The following is a 25,021-nucleotide window of genomic DNA, read 5'->3' on the forward strand; positions in this document are numbered from 1 at the left end:
ATATCAACATCACTCATCAGAATAGTATTTTTTTTTCCAAAGATGAACCCACATGGCACATCATAATCTCCCAAAGGCCATAATTTCATGCATGGTGTTGTATAGTCTGTGGGTTGGACAAATGTATAATGACATTTGTCCATCATTACAATATCATACAAAATATTTTCACTGCTGTAAAAATCCTCTGTGATCTGCCTATACTTCTCTACCTCCTTAAGTTCTGGTAAACTACTGATGTTTTTTATTGTTTCTATAGTTTTACCTTTTTCAGAATGTCATATAGTTATACATATACAATATGTAGTCATTTCAGACTGGCTTCTTTCACTTAGTAAAATGCATTTAAGTTTCCTCCATGTCTTTTCATGTCTTGGCAGCTTGTTTCCTTTAGTACTAAATAATACTCTATTGTCTGCATGTACCACAATTTATTTATCCATTTACCTACTCAAGGAAATCTTGGCTGCTTCCAACTTTTGGCAATTATGAATAAAGCTGCTGTAAAGATCCATGGACCAGTTTTTGTATGGTCATCAGTTTTCAGCTCCTGTGGATAAATACCAATGAGCACAATTGCTGAATTATATGGTAAAACTATGTTTAGTTTTGTAAGAAGCTTCTAAACTGTATTCCAAAGTGACTGTACCATTTCACATATCCACCAGCAACAAATGAGTTCTTGTTGTTTCATATCTTCATCAGTATTTGGTGTTGTCAGTGTTCTGGATATTGGCCATTCTAGTAGGTGTGTAGTGATCTCATTGTTGTTTTAATTTGCATTTCCTTGATGACATATGATGTGGAGTGTCTTTTCATATACATATTTGCCATCTGTATATATTCTTTGCTGAAGAATCTATTAAGGTCTTTGGCTTATATTTAAAATCAGTTTGGGGGAACACCTGGATGGCTCAGTGGGTTAAGCCTCATGATCCCAGGGTCCTGAGATCAAGCCCCGCATCGGTCTCTTTGCTCAGCAGGGATCCTGCTTCCTCCTGTCTCTCTGCCTGGCTCTCTGCCTACTTGTGATCTCTGTCTGTCAAATAAACAAATAAAACCTTTACAAATAAATAAATAAATAAATAAAATCGGGTTGGTTGTTTTCTTATTGTTGAGTTTTTAAGAGTTTTTTTGTATATTTTAGCTAACAGTCCTGTATTAGCTGTGTCTTTTGCAAGTATTTTCTCCCAGCCTATGGCTTATCTTCTAATTCTCTTGACATTTTCTTTCACAGAGATATTTTAACTATAATAAAGTTTAACTTAACAATTATTTCTGTCATGGATTATATCTTTGGTGTTGTATCTTAACAGGCATAACCATATCCAAATGTCGATTTTATTCAACAGAGTTTTATAGTTTTTCTCATATAAATCTTCTAAATATTTTGCCAGACTTATACCTAAATAATTTATTTTGGGGGGTGGTGCTAATATAAATGGTTTTGTGTTTTTAATTTCAAATTTCACTCATTCATTGCTTGTATGTTGGAAAACAACTAATGCTTGTATATTAATCTTGTATCCTGCAACTTTGCTATAATCACATACTAGTTGCAGAAGGTTTTTTGTTGATTCTCTTAGATTTTCTGTATAGACAGTCATGTCATCTGAAAAGACAGTATTATGTCTTCTTTCCTACTTTATGTACCTTCTGTTTCCTTTTCTTGTCTTATTATATAAGACTATTATATAGGACTTTCAGTATGAATTGAAAAAGAGTGGTGAGATGGCACATTCTTGCCCTCGTTCCTGAGCTTAGTAGGAAAGATTTAAATCTGTCGCCATTAAGGATGTTAACTGCAGGTTTTTTGGTAGATAGTCTTTTTTTTTTTTTTTTTAAGATTTTATGTATTTATTTGAGAAAGAGAGAGCACGAGTCAGGGAAAGGGCAGAGAGAGGGAGAAGCAGACCCCTTGCTGCAGGGAGCCTGATGCAGGGCTCGATGCAGGGCTCGATCCCAGTACCCTGGGATCATGACCTGAGCTGAAGGCAGACGCTTAACCAACTGAGCTACTCAGGCACCTATAGATACTCTTTATCAATTTGAGAAAGTTCCCTTCTATTTCTCGTTTACTGAGAGGTTTTTTTAAAAAAATATTTTATTTATTTATTTGACAGAGATCACAAGTAGATATTGGTCTATAGCTTTCTTTTCCTGTAACGTCATTGTCTGGTTTTGGTATTACAGTAATGCTGGCCTCATAGAATGAGTTAGGAAGTATTCCCTCTGCTTCTATCCTCTGAAAGAGATTGTAGAGAATTGGTATAACTTCTTCCTCAAATATTTCATAAAATTTAGAGGGGAACATATTTGAGCTTGGTGCTTTCTGTTTGGGAAGGTTATTAATTATTAACTCAATTTCTTTAACAGATATAGGTCTATTCAGATTGCGTGAATTTTGGTAAACTGTGTCTTGCAAGGAGTTGATTCACTCATTTAGTTTAACAGATTTATGGGCACAGATTTATGGTTCAAAGTATTGCTTTATTATCCTTTCAATTTCAATGGGATCTGTAGGATGTTCCTTCTTTCATTTCTGATATTAGTAATTTGTGCCTTCTTTTTCTTAGTTTACCTGGCTAGAAGCTTATTGATTTTTTTAATCTTTTTGAAGAAACAGCTTTTGGATTCATTGATTTTTCTCTATTGATTTCCTGTTTTTAATTTGACTGATTTCTGCTCTAATCATTTTTATTAAGGTATTGATTTTTATTTTCTTTTTATTGTAAAAAACTTCAAATACATACAAAATAGATATAATGTTTAATGAACCTCAATGTACTCATCTGTTAGCTTCAATTTTTATCACTGTATAGCTTCCCTTATTTCACCTATACCTCCACTTTTTTTTCTCCCTCAATATTGATTACTTTGAAGCCAATTCTAGTCATCTCATCTTATCCACAAACATTTCAGTATAGTTCACTAAAGGTAAGGACTTTTAAAAATCATAACACAATGTAAAAAAATGTAATGTAAAAAAAAATGCTAAATCATAACACACTGGAACAAAATGCTAAAAAAAGTTAATAATTTCTTCATATCATCAAAAAGCCAGTCATTGTTTGAATTCCTAGCTTTCTCCTCTTATTTTTTGATTGAAATATAGTTGACATATATTAGTTTCAAGTGTATAACATAGTGGTTCAGCAGTTATGTACATTATGAAATGCTTTCCATGATAAATGTAGTTACCATCTGTCATACAAAATTATTAAAATATTATTGACTATATGCTGTACTTTTTCATCCTTGTAACTTATTTATTTGATAACCAGAAATGTGTACCTCCTAATCCCTTCTACCTATTTTGCCGATTCCCCAATCCCCTTTCCTCTGGCAACCACTGGTTCTCTATATTTATAAATATTGCTTCTCATTGTTTTTGTTTGTTTTTTAGATTCCACGTATAAGTAAAATCATATGGCATTTGTCTTTCTCTGACTTGTTTCACTTATCTGTTCTAATTCTTATTACTCCTTTTCACCTGCTTACTTTGGAGCAAATTGAATTTGTTCTAGCTTCCTGAAGTGGAAACTGAGATAATTGATTTTAGATATTTCTTCTTTTCTAATATTTGCATTTAATGCATTCATAAATTTCCCTCCAAGCACTGCTTTTGCTGCATCCCACACATTTTGGTAAGTTGTTTTCCTTTTCATTTAGTTCAAAATATTCTAAAAGTTCTCTTGAGATTTCCTTTTAGCTCCAACTTGCTATTTAGAATTGTGTTAATCTCCACCTATTTGGGGATTTTCCAGTTATCTTTCTGTTATTGATTTTTAGTTTGATTCCATTATGGTCTGAGGGAAGAAATTGTATGATTTCTATTCTTTTCACTTTGTTAAATCATGTTTTTTTTTTTTTAAGATTTTATTTATTTATTTGACAGACAGAGATCACAAGCAGGCAGAGAGGCAGGCAGAGAGAGAGAAGGGGAAGCAGGCTCTCTGTTGAGCAGAGAGCCTGATGCAGGGCTCAATCCCAGGCCCTGAGATCAGGACCTGAGCCGAAGGCAGAGGCTTTAACTTACTGAGCCACTCAGGCGTCCCATGTTAAATCATGTTTTTTGGCCCAGAATGTGATCTGTCTTGATGTATGTTCCATGTAAGTCTGAGAAGAATGTGTATTCTGCTATTATGGGGTGAAGTAGTCTGTAGATCTCAATTATAACTGGTTCATTTATGGTGTTGTTGAATTCTACTATGTCCTTACTAATTTTCTGCCTGCTGGATTTGTTCCATTTTTGTGGAGTGTTGAAATCTATGATATATGGATAGTGAACTCATCTGTTTTTTCTCACAATTCCATCAGTTTTTACCTAATGCAGTTTGATGCTCTTTTGTTAAGCACATACTTGTTAACAATTGTTATGTCTTATTGGAAAATTAACCCCTTTATCATTATAGAATATTTTACTTTATTCTTGATAACTTTCTTTTGAAGTCTATTCTGTCTCAAATTCATATAGCTACTCCTGCTTTCTTTGGTTAGTGTTAGTATGGTGTATTTTTCTCCATACACTTACTTTTTATCTTTGTCTTTTTAAAAAGTTTTTATTTTTAAGTAATCTTTATACCCAATGTGGGGTTTTAATGTACAACCCCAAGATCAAGAGTCACACTCTCCTCCAACTGAACCAGCCAGGTGTCTCTTTATGTGTCTTTATACTTGAAATGGGTTTCTTGTAGATAACATATAGTTGGGTCATGTTTTGTTTGTTTGTTTGTTTGTTTGTTGTCCTTCATAGTATCATTCTCAATTCTTCACTAACACCTATAATAACTCCCATAACAAGATACCACAGATTGGATGGCTTAAACATCAGAAATGTATTTGTCACAGTTCTTGACACTAGAAGTCCAAGATCACAGCAGATTTGGCCTACCAGATGGCCCCTTTCTCACTGTGCCCTCATGTTGCTTTTCTTCTGTGCATATGGAGAGAGAAAGAGAGAAGTGTCTGGTGTTTTTTCCTCTTCTTCAGTCCTATTGGATTAGGATCTTGTGCTTATGACCTCATTTAGCCTTAATTCTCTCCTTAAGGGCCCTATATCTAAATACAGTCAATTAGGGGCGAGAAGTTCAACATAGGGATGGGGGGGTGCAATTGAATATTACTCAGCAATAAAAAAGAATGAAATCTTGCCATGTGCTACAACATGACTAGAGCTAGAGAGAATAATGCCAAGTGAAATAAATCAGTCAGAAAAAGACAAACAGCACATGATCTCACTCATATGTGGAATTTAAGAAACAAAATAAATGAGTAAAGGAAAAAAAGGGAGAATGAGAAACCAAGAAACAAATTTCCAACTACAGTGAACAAAATACGGTTAAGAAGGGAGGTAGGTGGGGAAATGAGTGAACTAGGAAGTGGAGATTAAGGAGTACATTTATCCTGATGAAAAAAATATTTTAAAATTCCTTTAAATTATAAAGCACTATATACATAGTTTAACATTGGGTCATATTTTTTGAACTACTCTGGTGATCTATCTTTTAATTGGGACATTTGGACCATTGACATCCAAAGTGATTATTGATATATTTGGACTAATAGCTACCATATTTGTTTTTGTTTTCTATTTGTTGCCCTGTTCTTTTTTCCTATTTTTCTCTTTGACTTTTCTTTCTGCCTTATTTTGTCGTTTTAATTGAACATTTTATATGATTCCATTTTCTCTCCTTTCTTAGCATACTGGTTATACTTTTTTCCCCACTTTTTTTTTAAGTGGTTGCCCTAGAGTTTGAAATATACATTTTCAACTAATCTACATCACCTTTCAAAAAATGCTATAGCTTGGGGTACCTGAGTGGCTCAGTCGGTTGAATTTCTGACTCTTGATTTGAACTCAGGTCATGATGTTAGTTGTAAGATTGAGCCCCATGTCGAGCTCCTGGCTCAGTGGGGTGTCTGCCTGAGATTTTCTCTCTCCCTCCTTCTACCCCACTCTGTCTCTCTCAGATAAACATCTTTATTTGAGTGGGGGGTGTAGCGGGAGAGGGAGAGAAGCAGACTCCCTGTTGAGCATGGAACCCAACTTGGGGCTCAATCCCATAACCCCAAGATCATGACTTGAGCCAAAATCAAGAGTCAGTTGCTTAAAAGAGTCAGAGCCATCCGGACACCACAATAAATAAATAAATACACACACACACACACACACACACAAATACTGTATCACTTCATGGCAGTGTGAATATCCTGTAACAACAAATTATCTTAATTCCTTCCTTTCGTTCCTTGTATCATAACTGTCATTTGTTTCACTTGTATATAAACTTACATTTGCATGTATATGTGATCTATACATAAACATGCATAATTGAATATATCATTGCTATTTTTTTATTATTGATATTATTTTGAACAAACTGTTCTCTGTTAGATCAGTTAAGAATAAGAAAAGTAATTTTTTCTTTTGCTTTTACTTATTTCTCCTTCCATGCTCTTCCTTTCTTTATGTAGGTCTGAGTTTCTGACCTATATTACTTTCTTTCTCTCAAAAGAACTTATTTTAATATTTCTTGTAAGGCAGGTTTACTAGCAACAAATTTCTTCAATTTTTATTTGAGAAAATCTTTCTTTTTTATGTTTGAAAAATAAGTTTGCAGAGTACAGAATTCTGGGTTGAAATTTTTTTCTGTCAACAGTTTAAATATTTCATCCATTCTCTTCTTTTTTACAAATTTAAATTTGATTAGCCAACATATAGTACATCATTAGTTTCTGATGTAGTGTGCAATGGTTCGTCAGTTGTGTATAACACCCAGTGTTCATCACAATATGTACCCTCCTTAATGCCCAGTTTCCACATTCCCCCACCCACTTCCCTTTCCACAACCTTCAGTTTGTTTCCCAGAGTCAAGAGTCTCTCATGATTTGTCTCCCTCTCTGATTTGCTCCCATTCAGTTTTCCCCTCCCTTTCTCTATGATCCTCTGCGCTATTTCTTATATACTCCATTCTCTTCTCGCTTGCATGGTTTCTGAAGAGAAGTTGGATATAATACTTACCTATGTTCTATATAAGTAAGGTGTTTTTTACCTCTGGTTTCTCTAAAGGTTTTTTTTTTTAACCTTTGATTTTTCTGTAGTTTGAAAATTATATATCTGTGTGTAATGTTTCCGACATATATCCTGGTTGGTGTTCTCTGAGCTTCCCGAATTTGTGGTTTGGTTTCTGACATTAATTTGGGTAGATTCTCAGTCATTATTGTTTCAAGTATTTTTTCTGTTCCTTTCTCTCTTTTCCTTCTAGTATTCCCATTAAGAATTTTGTAGTTGTCCCACAGTCCATAAATATTCTGTTTATGAATATTTATATTCATAATATATGAATATATTTTCCCCCTGTCTTTATTCTGTACTTTTGGAGGCTTCATTTATTATATCCTCTACCTCAGTGATTCTCTCCTCAGCTGTGTCCAGTCTGGTAATGAGCCCATAAAAGACAAACTTTATTTCTTTTAAAGTGTTTTTCATCTCTAGCTTCCTTTTTTGGTTCTTTCTTAGAATTTCCATCTCTCTGCTTACTTTGCCCATCTGTTCTTGCATTCTGTATACTTTATCTGTTAAAGTCCTTAGTATATTAATCATAGTTTTAAAAATTCCTGGCCTGATAATTCTAACATCTCTGCCATGTCTGATTCTGATACTCATTTTATCTGGTTTTGGTATGCCTTATAATGTTTTCTTGATAGCCACATATGATGTACCAAGTAAAATGAACTGCTGAAAATAAGCCTTTAGTAATGTGGTGAGATGTGTGGGAGAGGAAGCATTTTATAGGCCTATAACTAGGTCTCAGTCTTTTAGTGAGTCCATGCTTCTGAGCTGTGACTTTCATAAGGGTTTCTCTGGGTTTTTTTCCTACTCTCTTTGGTTGGACAGCTAGCCTAGAACCAGCTGCATTCGGATGTTTCTCTTTCACTAGGTCAGTTAGGCTCTGATAATACCTCGGCAGGTTAGGTTTTGGTTAAGTAGTTTCTCCTGAGGGCAGGCCTAATTAAGAACAGAGTGCCCTGGCATATTTCCTTTTTCTTCCCCTCTCCCCCCCAATGAAACCCTGGGAGGATTTTTCTGTTATTCACTGTGTGTACTTGGTTCATTCCTAGAGGTGAATCTCACAATATTGTGGGGGATCCCCATGACTGGGTCCTTGTGGAGCTGTTAACTCTCAGAGTTGTCCGCAGTGAGCCTCCACCAATTCATCGATCATGTTCAGGTTTTTTGTCCGGTGGTGGTTTTGTTTGTTTTTTACCCTGGCACTTGTTCCATGACAGTTTCTACTAATGAGTCTTGGCTCTGGGAAGACTTTAATTCCTATGTTCATCTGCTTGTCTTCCTTATCTTGGGGGCATGGTTTCCCCTGTGTCCTCCCCTCTCTTATGAATCCAAGAAGAGTTGTTGATTTTTCAATCTGTTCAGCTTTTTACTTATGGTTAAGACAGAATACTGATTTCCAAGCACCTGATATGTGGAATTGGAAAACAGAAGTCTGATAAAAATTTTGAATATTCACTGCTTTTCTCTAAACTTAGAAAAAACTTAGAAATTAAAAATATTTCTTTATATTCCAAAGGAGCTTAATATTTTCTTTGTTTCATAATCTAATTTGAATTAGTTATTTTGGGTTTTTCTTTTTTTTTTTTTAGAATTTTAAAAATTTAATTTAATTCCAATTCCAAACATTAGTGGAAAAAAAGACAAACATGAGATCTATTTCACTTTGTATTTTTTCCAATTTGATAGAGCAAGACAGTGTTGTATTTCATCACAATCTACTATATAGACAGATAATAATGCCTTCCAATAAACTTTTTACAGATCATAGTTTAAATTTTATATTTAAAAAAATGTAATTCTCTGAGGTGCTCTAGTTCTCAATTACTTCACTTTAGGGCCTACTTTATACTCATTAGATAGGTGATATTTTTTAAAGAGCCATATTTCTTGACATTTTTTTTACAGGTTAATCTTCAAAGAAGGTAAATTATATCCTTTATTCACTGAACATTTACTGTGGCAGGAATCACCACAACTATTAAGCTTTAAACAATATATTAAGATATAAAACAAAATTCTACTATAGTTTTAAAACAGTTTTATTGAGGCAAAATGGACATATAATAAATCATAAATATTTAGAGTATAAATTTTGATAAGCTTTGCCATATGTATATTCCCATGAAACCATTACCATAATCAAACTTATTCCTAAGTTTCCTCATGCCCTTTTGTAGTTCATCACTCTTACCTCCTCTCTTCCCTCCACTCTTATACAGACAACAACTTATTTGTTATCTCCAGAGATAAATTTGCATTTTCTAGAGTTTCATATAAATAGAACCATAGGGACGCCTGGGTGGCTCAGTTGGTTAAGCAGCTGCCTTCGGCTCAGGTCATGATCCCAGCGTCCTGGGATCGAGTCCCACATCGGGCTCCTTGCTCGGCGGGGAGCCTGCTTCTCCCTCTGCCTCTGCCTGCCATTCTGTCTGCCTGTGCTCGCTCTCTCTCCCTCTCTCTCTCTGATAAATAAATAAAATCTTAAAAAAAAAATAGAACCATAAAATATGTACTCTTTTTTTCTGACTTCTTTCACTCAGCATACTTATTTTGAGATTTATATATGTTGTTGCAGGTATCAATAGCTGATTTCTTTTTATTGCTGAGAGGTATTAGTGTTACATTATATAGGCTTCAGATTGTTTATCCATGTACCTGTTGATGGACATTTGAGTTGTTTTATGTTTTGGCCAATGCAAATAAAGCTGTTTTGAACACTTGTGTATGAGTCTTTGTAAGGTCAGAGCTTTCATTACTCTCGAATACCTAGAATAGTTGCATTGAATGATAGGACTATGTTTTACCTCATAAGAAATTGCCAAATTGTTTTTCCAAAGTGATTGTACCATTTTACATTCCCACCAAGAGTGTATGAAAAAGTTCCAATTTCTCCACATTCTCTCCAAGGCTTGGTATGGTCAGTCTTTTTCATTTTTGGCCATTCTAGTAAGTGTCTCATTGTGGTCTTATATTGCATTTCCCTAATAATTAATGGTGTTGAGCCCCTTTTCATCTACTTATTTGTTTATCTTTGGTGAACAACCTGTTCAAATCTCTTGCTATCTTTTAAAAATTGGGGTGGTTTTCCTGAATTTTAAGAGTCCTTTACAAATTTTGGATACAAGTTCTTTATCAGATGTTTACTTCCTAAACATTTACTCTTTATCTGTGACTTTCCTTATCACTTTCTTAACAGTGGGCTTCAAAGAGCAAAAATTTTTAAAATTGATGAAGTCTGATTTATCAATGTTCTTTTTTTCTTTAAAAAATGCGTTCATTGTCATATATAAGAAAACATTGCCTTATCCAAGGCCACACAAAGTTTTTCTTCTTATGTTTTCTTCCAGTTTTATAATATTAGATGTCCCATTTAGTTATGTAATCTATTATAGTTAATTTTTTATTTAGTAAATGGTGTGGTTGAATTTCTTTCTGCATTTTTTTTCATATAGTTGTCTAGTAATTTTAGTACCATATTTGAAATTATTGTTATTTCTCCACTGAATTGCCTTTGCATCTTTGTCAAATATCAGTTTTCAATTTAGCTGTGAGCCTGTTTCTGGGCTCTATTCTTTTTCATCAATTTCTTTCTTTTTTTTTTTAATATTTTTATTTATTTATTTGACAGACAGAGACCACACGTAGGCAGAGAGGCAGGCAGAGAGAGGAGGAAGCAGGCTCCCTGCTGAGCAGAGAGCCCGATGCGGGGCTCGATCCCAGGACTCTGGAATCATGACCTGAGCTGAAAGCAGAGGCTTTAACCCACTGAGCCACCCAGGCGCCCCTATTTCTTTATATTTATGTGAACACTATAGTTTTGATTACTCTCACTTCATAATAATTCTTAGAATCAGGTGGAATTAGCCCTGAAATTTTCTTCTTTCACAAAGTTGTTTTGGCAATTATAGGCCTTTTGCATTTCTGTATAAGTTGTATTATCAGCTTCTCAATTTCTACAGAAAAAGCCTTCTGAAATTTTGATTAAGATTGCGTTGAACCTATAAATAAATTTGGCGAATAATGGCATTCTAATAATATTGGCTTTTCTGACCCTGAATATATCTTTCTATACTTTTATTTTTACTCATTTTAGATTTCAAATATGTTCTTAGAGGTAGTCTATCATTTGGTCTTTTTTTTTTTTTTAAAGATTTTATTTATTTATTTGACAGACAGAGATCACAAGTAGGCAGAGAGGCAGGTTGAGAGAAAGAGGGGGAAGCAGGCTCCCTGCTGAGCAGAGAGCCCAATGGAGACCCTGCGATCATGACCTGAGTCAAAGGCAGAGGATTTAACCCACTGAGCCACCCAGGCGCCCTGGTCTTTTTTTTTTTTTTTTTCATCCAAACTGACAATCTCTGACTTTTAAGTGGAACATTTAGGTCATTTACATTTAATGTGATTATTGACATCATTAGATTTAATCCACTGAGCCACCAGGTTCCCCGACATCATTCGGTTTAAATCTATCAACTTGGATTTTATTTTCTATTTGGTCTACTTGCTCTTTGTTCTTTCTTTCCTCTTTGTATGTGTTTTTTTGGATTAAGTGAACATTTTTGTGTGTGTGATTTCATTTTACTTCCTTTGTTGGCTCATAGCTATAATTCTTCATTTTGTTATATTAGTGGTTCCCTTAAGATTTATAATGTATATACTTTAACTTACCATTTCCCTTCAAATGATATTATACTTTACATATAGTATAAAAATTTTATAATAGTATACTTCCATTTCTCTTCTCCCATCTTTTATGCTATTACTGTTATGTATTTTACTGATGTATATGCTAAAAAATCAAAATATATTATTATTATTGCTTAAACAATTGTATTTTAGGGCATTAAATAATGAGAAAAAATCTTGTGTGTTTATCCATGTAGTTTCTATTTCCAGTGCTCTTCACTTTTCTGTGTAGATCCACATTCCATCTGATATCATTTTCCATATGCCCTATTGATGTCCTTTAACATTCTAATAGTGTAGGTTTTCTGGTGAGGAATTCTTTAAATTTTTGCATGTCTGAAACTGTCTTTATTTTCCTTTTTAAAAAAAATTCTGCTGGTTATGGTGTGGTAGATTGATAATTTGGATTTTTTTCAGCACCTTAAAAATGTATCTGTTTTATTATCCTTTGCTACTGCTACTAATACTAACAAAAGTGTCAATTCTGGGTTGGCTTTAATTGATAGATTATTCTAGTTATGAATTATGTTTTCCTGCTTTTTTGCAATTTGGTAGTCTTTGATTAGATTACAGACAGTTTAAATTTTGCATTGTGGGGTGCTGGATATTTTTGTATTTTTATAAATATTCTTGTGCTGAGATGTAACTAAGTTACTTGGAAACAGTTTGATTTCTTCAGGACTTGGTTTTATGATTTGTTCGATGATTCTAACTCAGCCAAGCTAATTATTCCTACTACTGAGACCATTTCTTCCTGAGTATTCTACCCAATGGCCAATGAATTACAAGCTTTTTTCAATTTGTTTCTGTGAGTAAGCCTGACTTTTTGTGAGTGCCAGACACTCTGTTCTCTAATCCTCTCAGATTTTTCTCCCTGGCCATAGATAGTTTTCTCATTTGCATGCACGAACCAGTTCTCTGAATATTTCAGTGGGGCCCTCTGCAGACATCCAGCATTTTCTATGTATCTTTCTTCTCTCCAAACTCTGTTCTGTGAATTGTGGCTGTTTTATTCTCTCTGACATTCAGCTCCATTTTCTCAGTTCAGGGAATCTGCAGGATTCTGTGTTCCCTCTCCTTGAAAATTATACCTCATTTGTTTCCCATCTCTCACAGGACGATGTCCTTCCTTGCTTGAAATCCAGTGTTTTGACAGAGGTTGTTTCAAATGTTTTGTCTGGGTTTTTTTTTTGTTGTTGTTGTTAGTTCAGAGGAGTGAGTAAATCTAGTTCTTTCTACTCCATCTTGGGTGGAAGCAAAGCTTTCTCTACTACTATTACAATTTGCACCTATTTTTGGAGGAATATGAAGGAGAGATTCCTAAACTACAAGTTCTAAAAATGAGCTGCGTGGTACTCTGGTAATTTTAATATTTAAGCCAAAGTCTCAGAACTATGTTATTCCTTTCCACAACCTTTCCTAAATTGGATTATGTTGCTCTTACTCCGATCTCTTGGATAGGGTAAGAGTTATAGTGTTCCAAAACACAATAAATAAGACCCATTATGGTTTGCACAAGGAGCCATTCAGTCTGCCCTTCCGATTTCTGGAATGATGCTTGTGTAGTTTGTTCTAGTTGATATAGCCTGCTGAAAAACAGCCTGAAATCATTCTTTTATCTTTGGGCCCAAGTCTTCACATACTGCTTCAGGTGACTTAGAATTCCTCTGCCCATACCAAGACCAAGCTGGCAAGAGTATTCAGGAGAAGAGCAGCCAATACTGGGAAAGTGAGGGAGTCAAAGAATAGCACTGATGTAGGACTCACTGATAAAGTGATTAAGTAATTATGTGTGACAGAGAAAAACAGGAGCAAGGTGGTTTAATTCGGTTCAATGTAACAGACATTTTTTAGTATTTCCTTTATACCAGGCACTGTCCTAAGTACCAACAGTGCAAAGGAATTAAGAAAAATATTAATAACTATACCTATCCTCTTCCAATCTCTCCAATAACTTCAATTAAAGCTAAAGTGATTGTGGTGGCCTCCATATGCAATCTGGCTTCCTGCTGTCTCTCTCTCTCTGAAATGATTACTCTTTCCCTTGTTCTTTCTCTTCTAGCTAATCCTCAAAAATACTAGACACATTCTTGCCTTAGTGCCTTTGCTCTGGTTAGTTCCTCTGCTTGGAAAGCTCTTCCAGCAGATTAACTGCATGTCTGCTTCCCTCAGCCTCTTCAAGTTTTTGTTCACTTTGCTCCTCAGTAAGATATATTCTGTTTAAAATTGTATCTCCCCTCACATACTCTCAATCTGCCTTAGTTGCTCTACTTTTCCATGGCATTTATGAACCTCTAAATTGTTAAAAAATATTCTTATTATGTCTCCCAGAACTTGAATGTAAGCTTCAGGAAGACAGGATTTTGTCTGATGTGTATTCCAAGCACCTCAAACAATGCCTGCCTTGTTAGTGAAAGAATAAATAATATATCCTAATCTCTAGATGCTTATATAGAGTCAGAGAAGGAGGAATTTCTCATATTTCTAAACTCAATATCAAGTTGCAGGGAACGATTTAGTATGGGAAGATGTTAGTGAGCTGTCAAATTCTTAAATTTGGATATCATCAAGTACTATTGTTTTGATTAAATTGCATTGTATTGCATTTTTTCTAAATAATCTGACTTTAAGTTGTACTTCCTAATTTCTGGTTTGTTTCCCTTTTTAATCAAAACTGTCATTTATTCTAGTCAGCTCTTACCTGAATTAACAATATATAGTTATGGGGGAACCCAGTTGCCTCAGTTGGTTAAGCATTGATTTGATTGCAATTCAGGTCATAATCTCAGGGTCATGAGGTTGAGCCCTGGATTGGGCTCCGCAGTCACTGGGAAGTCTGCTTAAGATTCTCTCCCTTGCTCTCTCTCTCTAGTATAAATAAATCTTAAAATGTGTGTGTGTGTGTGTGTGTGTGTGTATGTGTGTGTACTTTTATCAGAAGATTCAACAACAGCAGAGACCCCTCCCCTTTTCTCTAACCTCCCTTACCAGATTACTGTCTATCAAAAAATTGAGTTTAGGGAGAGGGGTGGAGAGAGAGTTGTAAATTCTTTGTAACCTTTTTAACAATTGTGTTTGAAGAATTTTTGCATTATATTAGTCATTAGCATTTTTCATATATTTTACAGTTTGGGTCTCCCCAGATTGATTTATTTGTTTGTTTGTTTTCACTATGCAACCATGTTGTTCTTATTTTTAGTAATTAGCTTAATTTTATCTTAATTCTTGTGGCTTTTGGAAAAAGTCATGCATTTACTAAGCTTGGACTCTTATTACTTTTTGTATGTTTCCTGCATATAAGTGTAGTTTTGAACTCATTTCACGACTCCTAACTGCTTAAGTTTTCTTTCCATTAGATGGTTCTAATTATAGCCAGAAGCCTGATTGGATTTTTTAAAAATACTTTTTTAAAAAGTAGTAACACTCAGTCTAAAACAAGGATAATACAGAAAAGAATAGATAAATAAAATACAGCTAGTTTCCATCTAGAGATGAGGGTTGTTAGCATTTTGGTATATCTCTTTTTGGTATGCATAAGGCAAGGGTGTTAAGGAGAACTTGAGATGGCCAGGGACAGAACATTGGGAAACTAACATTTGAAGACTGGGCAGAAGAAAAGTCAGAGAAAGATGTTGTACCAGCGAAAGTTATTAAGAAGGAAGTATAGGCTTTTAAGATAATGAGAAAAGGGGAAAAGGATAAATGGGTGAAAAGCTGAGGACAAACTCATCCCAAAGATTTGTATTAACTGAGGTATATTCCTTAGAGTGTCTCCACTACACCCTGCTACGTAAAAGCAGGTAAGTTCAAAATCCATATATCACCACTTCCTGACCTCTTTTATAGTCCTGTGTCCCTGATTATATACATGATATTGAAACTCAGATGATATTTAATATTGTTAAAATATAATTGATAAAATACAGGATACTCAGTTAAATTTAAATTTCAGATAAATAATAAATAATTTATAATATAAATATGTCCTAAATATTACATAGTTTCTATCTCTTGTTATTTTTGATAATTTGTTTTTTGTTAGAAGATAGCTCATCTGACCCATTTAAAAAACATATTGCAATAAAGATACATAGAGTATTTTCTTATAATTAAATAGAAATCTTTCTTCCTCCATTAAGATTTTTATATATGCTAGAAGGAATGTGCTTTACTTGCCTGGCTTATTCTTGACTTTCAGTTCTCAATTTAAATGTCATTTTTTCAAATGCTTTCTCTGACCATCCATTCTAAAGTAGTTTCAACTTGATTCTTTCATAGTGCCTTCTTTTTCCTAATGATATTTATGACATTTTAAATTATATATTTATGAGTTTACTCATTTGATGTCTATCATTCCCTTAAGACAGAAAGCTTCATAAAAGCTGTCTATTTTGTTCACTACCACATACCCAGTGGCTAATACAATGCATGGCCCCTGTATGTGGTATTACATGAATGATTCTCTGAAAATACTTTTATTTTTTTTAAATCCTGAGGAAGTTCCTGCAGTGGTTTCATGGTATCTAAAAGATGGCCAACTTCCTAAGGCTAATCCTAAGGCCTTCCTTCCACTTCTCCTCCACATCTATCATTCACTATTGCTCAGCTAGTAGTCATCTCTTCAGTCATCTCTTCAATCCTACACATATGTCTTTGCCTTATTATTCCCTCTCACCTCTTCCCTTTATGTTAATTTCTGACCAAACCATCTACTGAGGACAAACCTCAAACTCATCTCTTCTAAGAAGCCAGATCCAGTCTGCTGTTCTTAATAGCTCCCCTGTTCTATGTGCCTATAGCACTCATGTGTAATCTTTTTTTATTTTTAAGATTTTATTTATTTATTTGACAAGGAGAGACACACAGAGAGAGGGAGCACAAGCAGGAGGAGTGGGAGAGGGAGAAGCAGGCTTCCTGCTGAGCAGAAGCCCGGTGTGGGGCTCAGTCCCAGGAGCCCAGGATCATGACCCCCCTGAAGGCAGACTCTTAACAACTGAGCCACTCAGTTGTCCTGTGTAATCCATTCATTAAGAACTGTGAATTTGACTGAATAATGCCTTGTATTTGTCAATATTTTTCATAAACCATTTAAGGATAGAGAATATGGCTACAGTTGGGAATCAGAAATTCACCAAAAGACATTTATTTGGCCATTGAGTAAATTTGTCGTTCTGAGTATTTACCTAGAATCAGGAAGGAAGATATGGAAATGCCATAAAGGGTCTTATAGAACATGATTAAGAACTTGGATTTTATTTAATATATTAGGAAGCCATTGTAAGATTTTTGATAGAATAGAAACGCGATCTGATAAACGACTTAAAAAATAATCCCTGACTGCTTTACAAAGATGTGTTGTGGTGGGACAACATTGGAAGAAGAAAAAGGCTATGGGTGAAAGTTGATGGAAGATAAAAAACAAGGATGACTCTTAGGTTTTTGACATAAATGATATTGACGTTTTTTGAGTTGAGGAAGAATTAGATGGGGTCAATTTGGGGAAAATTTAAGAGTTAAATATGAGACAAATTAAGTTTGAGGGGCCTACTAGGCATCCAAGTGAAGAAGTTGAGTAGGCAGTATGTGTCTGAAGGTTAGGGCTAGAAATAAAAACTTGATGGGGCGCCTGGGTGGCTTGGTGGGTTAAAGCCTCTGCCTTCGGTTCAGGTCATGATCCTGGGGTCCTGGGATCGAGCCCCGCACCGGGCTCTCTGCTCAGCAAAGAGCCTGCTTCCCCTCCTCTCTCTCTGCCTGCCTCTCTGCCTATTTGTGATCTCTGTCTGTCAAATAAATTTTAAAAATTTTTGAGAGACATCAGGATGTTTATTGATCATATTTATAGCTATGGGACTAGCAGGGTAGTGAGAATAGATTAAGAAGAGAAGTGACAAAAGACTGAGACCTGGGGCAAGCTGATATTCAGAGGATTGGAAAAGGAGATGCCAGCATCATTAAGGCAAAGACTATAAATTCTTTTGCATCTCTCAGAGTGCCTGCTTTAACGCTGGGCTCACAGTAAATGTTCCAAAAACATTTACTGAAGGAATGAACAAATAAATTGCTGGAAAAGTGGGTATGTTGCCATACCATGCACCTCTTCTGAATATGTCCATGCCAGAGCACAAAATACTGTTTCTGTCACAGTCTCAGTCACATACTAGGATGGAAAATTCCACACCTGGCAAGAACTTACTGGTAGTATTTTTTTTTTTAACACTTAATAAATTACATGTTTGAAATGAAGTTTTCTCTTCTTCTTTTACTTGAGTGTGGCAAATGGAAAAATATCTCAACCAGTATGTTCTAATGTGATACATTGATTATTTTTTTCATTAGAAGACACCAAACTTAATCCTTGGCAATCCATCAAGACCATATATTTTCAAGTGCCAGTAAGAGTGAGATGACTTTGGCAAATCTGAAGCAAATTGCTCTATTTTCTTTTCTATTTCAGTTGAAGTACATGCACTTAAAATTCCTCCTGGAGTACATCCAAATTACAAAAGGAAACAAAGCTAAAATCTGAATATCGAAAGGAATAAGCAAGAGATCCTTAGATAGTTATCTATTGGTTTTTTTGGATTCAAATTTATATAATTAATATTGTTCCTAAAACTGTATGATACCATTCATATTCGAATAGTGGCATAATTTTCAAAGGATCAAAGCAGAGGATATAGAGTCATGGGCAAGGTATTTCCAACACCTTGCAACAAATCATGGTCACCATCATAAAATATAGAATTGCAAATTTTGATTATGGGAGGGTATTTGCCATCAGAAGGCTTTTGAATCATTGAGTTAAATGAAGACTTAAAAAGAAAAAGTATCCCATTTAATGGCCAAAACTAACAGGGCTATACAGTTTAAGTGTTCAGAGATTTATGATGCAATGCTCATATAGGCAACTGATGTCAATTCTGGGAACTGGTATTAAGAGCAGTGGAGTGAAACAGAGTTGATGAATTAGACAGAAAGGGCAGTTCATTTTCAGATTTCTTTCAAAACACAGCAAGAGAGAAGTAAAGGCTGCAAAAACAAATGAAATTTCCAGCCTAGACCTTGACATGTAAAATATCAAAAATTATAGTTGAAAGAGATTAAAATTGCCATCTAGCCTGTGATGTTTCCCATTCATCTTTCTTGGGTGATGAAAAAAAAAAGTCATTTCAAAAAATTTCTCTTTCTTACTAACTGTGTTAGAAGAGGTTTGTGGTAGAAAGCACCGTGAAGTAGAACTTCTTAAAGTGTATGTTACAGAAGAGGTGGTACAAGAAAGTGGATAAGCCTTTCAAACATCATTAAACCAGGCAAGATCCACTCAAGTACCCAAGAGACGTTCATCAGTGGAAACATGAAGTTCACATCTTTCCTGAAAGTAATCTTCCTTCAGAGAATGCATTCAGAGAATGCTGTAAGATGATATGAATATTCAGTCTTGTATCATTCTACTTATTTTTCTGGCTATAATAGATCATCAGCATTGGAGAAAAGGACAAGCATTTGGGGGAGATTTTCCTAGCTTGCATAACTAAGTTAAGGAATCTTAAAGAGGAATTTTTATAAGCCTGAAAGGGAAAAAGTATTCCCTTTATCTTAGCAGCACAGACACTGTAGTGTGTTCTATGGTGGGGATACCAAGGATGAATTCAGTGAATTCCCCCTTTGTATTACATATTTATACCAGTTCCTTTTTAGGAATCAGGATTTTAAGAGCAAAAAAAAAAAAAAAAACCCATTTCCTTTCTTAGACATTGCAGTTAACTTCACATAGAATAGGTAATATAGAGATATATCTACTGCATTGAAAGACTAACTTTATATACTTCATTATTCACGTATGATTCTGAGAGTTGGAATAATAAGGTCTTATTACATGGGATCAGATTCAGAGTGGCCATAGGCAGTAATCAGGAATCACAGTGAGGGAGCTGTCTCTTTTTAAACCTATGATTAAGTGACTCTCCCAGTTAAGGAATGTACATTTTCTAGTCCCTTTTAATCTGACTATTTTCTTTTATCCTAGGAAGCATTATCTTTTTCAAAGTACATCCATCTCCTTAGAGAATCCCTTTCTCTTCTGATTCAACACATAAATACATTTCTGCTCTAGTCTATGGCAAAAATTTGTAATAGAATAAGTAATACAAAATGATATTTAAGAAAAAATACATACCCTTTCTTCTCTGTTCCTTTTGGTCTTCTTGGCAGAGGAATCTTCTTAAATGCTCCAATTCACTGGGTGAGTTTGGGCAAAAGGAGAAAAAAGGAGGTGCTAGAAGGAGGTTCTTTACAAATAAACCTTTGTCTGCCTTGTCTCTTGCCTGGGATTGACAGACTCACTGATCCAGCCAGGACTGGGGAGGAGGGGAGTGGAAAAGAGACAGGCCTGAAAGAACTGCCTCCCTTGGATTCTTCCAAGCCAGGCAAAGCAGAACTGAACAGCTTCTTTACAGAGGGAAATAACTAGTCTATACAAGAACTTCAGGGAGGCAGACTCTTGGAGCAATAAAATGTAAAACCTGAGGGATTTAAAAAGAACACAGAGTAGTTTTAACCTTAGAAGTGTGCGTGTGTGAGTGAGAGAGAGAGAGACAGACAGACAGACAGACACAGAGACAGACACAGAGACAGATAGGGACAGAGAGAGGAGGGAGAGAAAAAGAGGCGAAGGAGAGAAGAAGGAGAAATGGCTAATGTGATTTTAGGCAAATAGCTGAGCACTTCTTCCTCTTTCACAGTTTCTTTGTGATTTTTCACTCAGTTTTCCTCACCACCTAGATCTCTTATTATAATATTGTGGCTGAATATATGTTCAAACTCTTCAAGTCCTCACCCAGTGAGTAATTACCAGTCAAAGGAAAGTAGAAAATAAAATGACTGAGAAAAGAAATCCGTGTCTCAAATAAAGGCACAAAAGGAATTTCACTCTGTTTTGAGCAAACTGCACTGGAATCGTAGCATCTGCTAACTATCCTTTAATTGTTGGTTAATTTTTAAAAATTCAATTCGGAGTAACATGGAAGGAGTTGGAAAAATTAGAATCTGGATTATCTAGACAGAGAATGGAGGGACGAGCATTCTAGGTTGTATAAAAAAAGGCAGGAAGGTGAAGGAGAGGGGAACAACTCTGGGGTGACTCAAGTGGTTTAGTGTAGCTGGATCTAGGGACAGCAGAGGAAAAAGTTAGAGAACTAGAAAGAAGCAAGTTGATGAAGTACCCCATATGCTACATTGAAAATTTTACTCTGAAAGCCAATGGAAAGATGAGAAAAGTATTAACAAGGACGAAAGCCCTAACTGCAGTGTGAAAGAAGGATGATGTAGGAAGAAGGAAGCTAGCGTCAGAAGAGGGCCCTTGTGGTAACCCAGAAGGGAAGATAAGAAGCAAAGCTAAAAATATTTGGCAATCAATTAGGTTTTTATGTTTAGGGTAGAAGTAGTTGAAAGAAGGGAAGGAGACTTTATTAACTTGTAGGAGCTTTGAATAGATAATGCATTATTCATCTAGGGAAAGGAATACAAAAGGAAGAACAGTTTTGGTGGAGCAGGAGGGGAAAATAGAAATGAGTGAGTTTATTTTTTATTGAGTTTCAAGTGTTCTTATTTTTTATTTTAATTACAGTATAGTTAGCATACAACGTTATAGGTATTTCAGTTGTACAGTATAGTGATTCAACAACTCCCATACATCTCCTGGTTTTCCTCATGACAAGGGTGCTCCGTAATACCCATCTCCTGTTACCCCCCATCCCCCCTCCTATCTCCTCTCTGGGATCCATCACTTTGTTCTCTATAGTTAAGAGTTTGTTTCTCGGTTTGTCTCTCTCTTTCTCTCTCTCTCATTTTTCTTTTGGTTATTTGTTTTGTTTCTTAAATTCCACATATGAGTGAAATTGTATGGTATTTGTTTTTCTCTGACGAACTTATTTCACTTAGCATTATACTCTCCAGCTCCAATCATGTTGTTGCAAATGGCAAGATTTCATTCTTTTTTTTTTTTTAAAGATTTTATTTATTTATTTGACAGAGAACACAAGTAGGCAGAAAGGCAGGCAGAGAGAGAGGAGGAAGCAGGCTCCCCGCTGAGCAGAGAGTCCGATGCGGGACTCAATCCCAGGACCCTGGGATCATGACCCGAGCCGAAGGCAGCAGCTTAACCCACTGAGCCACCCAGGCGCCCCAAGACTTCATTCTTTTTATGGCCGAATCATATTCCATTGTATATATATATATGCCACATCTTCTTTATCCATTCATCAGTTGATGGACACTTGGGCTGCTTCCATATCTTGGCTATTGTAAATAATGCTGTTGTAAAAATAGGGGTGCGTATATCTCTTTGAATTAACATTTTTGTATTTTGGAGGTAAGAACCCAGTAGTTCTTACCAGGGCAGTTCTATTTTTAACTTTTTCTTTGAGACTTTATTTATTTGTTCATAGGGACAAAGAAAGACAGAGGGAGGCAGAGGGAGAAGCAGACTTCCCATGAAGCAGGGAGCCCAATGCAGGACTCTATCCTAGGACCTCAGGATCATGAACTGAGCTTAAGGCAGATGTGAACCAACTGAGCCACCCAGGAACCCCTATTTTTAACTTTATGTGGAAACTCCTTACTGTTTCCACAGGGACAGTACCAGTTTGCTATTCCACCAACAGTGCAAGAGGGTTCCTTTTTCTCTACATCTTTGCCAGCACTCATTGTTTCCTCTGTTTTGTATTTTAGCCATTCTGACAGGTGTAAGAAGATATCTCATTGTAGTTTTGATTTGCATTTTCTTGATGATGAGTGATGTTGAGCATCTTTTTAAAAAAATATTTTATTTATTTATTTGAGAGAGAAAGATAGCATAAGCGGGGGGAGCAGCAGGCAGATGGAGAATCAGACTCCCTGCTGAGCAGGGAGCCCAAAGCGTGACTTAATCCCAGTACCTTGGGACAATGACCTGAGCGGAAGGCAGATGCCCAACCAACTGAGCTACCCAGGCATCCCTATTGAGCATCTTTTCATGTGGTTGCTGGCCAGCTAAATGCTTCTTGGAGAAATGTCTGTTCAGGTCTTCTGCCCATTCAAAAATTGGATTATGTGGGTTGTGGGTGTTGAGTTTTAAAAGTGTAAGAGGAAAACAAACTAATAGAAGCTATTCAGCCTTCACTCCATCTTAAGAGCTGTTCATCTTGTTTCCCCCATGTCAGTCAATCTAGACTAGAAGTGTAGTGCCAACCCAAATTGCTTTTCCTATAAACAGGTTCTCTCTTTTTCTGTTTTACTGTTCTTTCCCTGTGTGTCTGATTCTTTTTTATTTCCCTTATTGCATTGCTCATTTTGTTTCCTTGCATTTATTCCATAGCTAGTGAGAATTGTTGACTCATTTTTATATTCAACAATATTCAAATCCTAATATGCCTGCCGCCATATTTCTTACATGCCTGTTTCAAGTGATGCCAGTAGCTTGAGACAATGAAATGACTACCTAATGCCTCTGGATCATGTTCCTAGACACTTAGGAAAGACTTCCCCAAAACAACGCATTTTGATCTTGGCTTCCTAGTCCCTTGTTGTGTCTCAAACATTTACTTATTACTTTCTAGACACCCCACCATTTCTAGGGAGAATTATTGAATGTTGTTAAATTTAAAAACATCTTCTATTATTTATCCTGATGTCCTTCACACAGATTTGCCCATTTGAAAAGCAATGGAATTGCAAACCAAGGCCTGCAATTGGAGAGGTTGCCCTTGTGACTTTTAATTTGGGGTTCCAATCTAAAGCCACTATTTATCTTCTTATATGCAGCATTTTGTTTGTTTTTGTCTTCTCTCCTGACTATCAGTTACTAAGACCTTGTCAAATCCTGATTTATGTTGTTCTGGAGACCATCTCTCTTTTTGAGACAGTCTCTGGGGCCTCCCAAAGTAAACTTCTTAAGTGTGGTAGGTTAGGACATTTAAATATATTGTCCACATTTCTAGAAAATATGTTCTTCTAGATTTTCATGTGATATTTACTACATGTGTGTGTGATTTATATAGGTTATGTTATCACCCTTATGTCCAATCAGGTTTGTTACCAATAGAAAATCCTGTAAATTAATGACAGAGTCTTTTCATGAGTAGAGAAACATTTGATATAGAACTTAAGCAATTATGTTAAAAGTATTGTTTTTAAATTTGAAAAGCAAGCTGAGTAGTATTTTATAGACAAACAAACAATAACAACAAAATCCTTCCAATCAGGTGAAGTCTCAGGAGATGTCTTAAATACAAATAATTTTAGATGTTGGACGTCCTAAGCTTATGAAGAAAATGGGAACACACATAAGCTCTCCCTCTGGTTTCTAGTTGGGAGCTCATGCATATGTCCTGATTTAGAATCTGCTGCTCCTCTGTTCTGTAATTGACCCCTTTCTCTTATCTCCCTCGGGCCCAAATCCTTCTGGAGTCACTAAGATTGGCAGTGTGGGGAGAAGCAGCAGCTGGTTTCAACCTTCACACGTTCCTCCTAAGAGAGAAGTAGGACCTTTTTTTCTGACTATTCTTGACAAAAGGAGTTTCAAAATAATTATGCTAGTTGAAAACGAATCCCCAGTCTGCTTGTTGCAATGATAATGAGCCACAGATAAAACGATCTTTGAAAATTCCTTTAAAATCAGTTAAAAAGAAACAATTAACCTGTTGTGTTAACTTAATTATTTTTGAACCCTGTAAAAGAGTATTCTTTTTGATTAAAACTATTTAAAGTTTCCTTTAAGATTTCCTCTGAAGTTGGAACATTTGTGCTTAGAATGGTTTTTGCAACTGGTTTGTACAAGATAACCTCTATTACTCAAACTTAGCTTTCTGCCACTGAAGTAGAACTTATGAAAGCAGACTCTACTGAGCAGCGTCAAGGGAGGCCCTGGAGGAGGCAGCAGAAGTACCAAGGAGCTGTTGTGGGAGGTGCTGAGCTGGTGCCACCACCACAGGCAGAGAGCACTGTTTCCAAGAGGCAGTCTCAGAGGGCTGATGTCTTCAGGAACTGCTGGGATTCCCCCACAGGCAGTCGGGGCTCTAATGGGAATTGGAGAGGGAGACTTCTTGCTCAGACACTTCTAGTCAGAATAGCAAACACAAGCTCTCTTTTACCTGGGCACGGAGAGGGAGGCACCCTCTGGGAGGGCTGGACTTTTTCTCAGCATTTATACATAGAGGTGGTAAACACCCCGAGTAATGTGATCTTTAAGTATGATAGAAATAAAGTAAAAAAGATAAACATCAG

The 25,021-nt window shown here is 35.8% G+C and overlaps 1 protein-coding gene across 3 annotated transcripts in view; it reads right to left on the bottom strand.

Moving 5' to 3' along the window:
- The window catches only part of SCRG1 (stimulator of chondrogenesis 1), a 24,374-nt gene extending 4,277 nt beyond the window's left edge, over positions 1-20,097 (bottom strand). Inside the window, exons 1-2 of one of the 3 annotated variants that reach the window (XM_004766102.3) lie at positions 19,938-20,097; positions 452-550 (exon numbers count right to left, since the gene is read on the bottom strand). In XM_004766102.3, the coding sequence (XP_004766159.1) occupies positions 452-515 (64 nt within the window). In that variant the 5' untranslated portion in view covers positions 516-550; positions 19,938-20,097. Of the gene's footprint in view, positions 1-447; positions 551-19,937 lie in introns of those variants that run through there. The other 2 variants (XM_045083042.1, XM_045083043.1) reach the window with 2 other exon arrangements.
- Between the last annotated feature and the right edge of the window lie 4,924 nt (positions 20,098-25,021).

This window comes from Mustela putorius, unplaced genomic scaffold (assembly GCF_011764305.1).
Source record: "Mustela putorius furo isolate JIRA1106 unplaced genomic scaffold, ASM1176430v1.1 tig00000682_pilon_pilon_pilon, whole genome shotgun sequence".
NCBI classification, from domain to species: domain Eukaryota; kingdom Metazoa; phylum Chordata; class Mammalia; order Carnivora; family Mustelidae; genus Mustela; species Mustela putorius.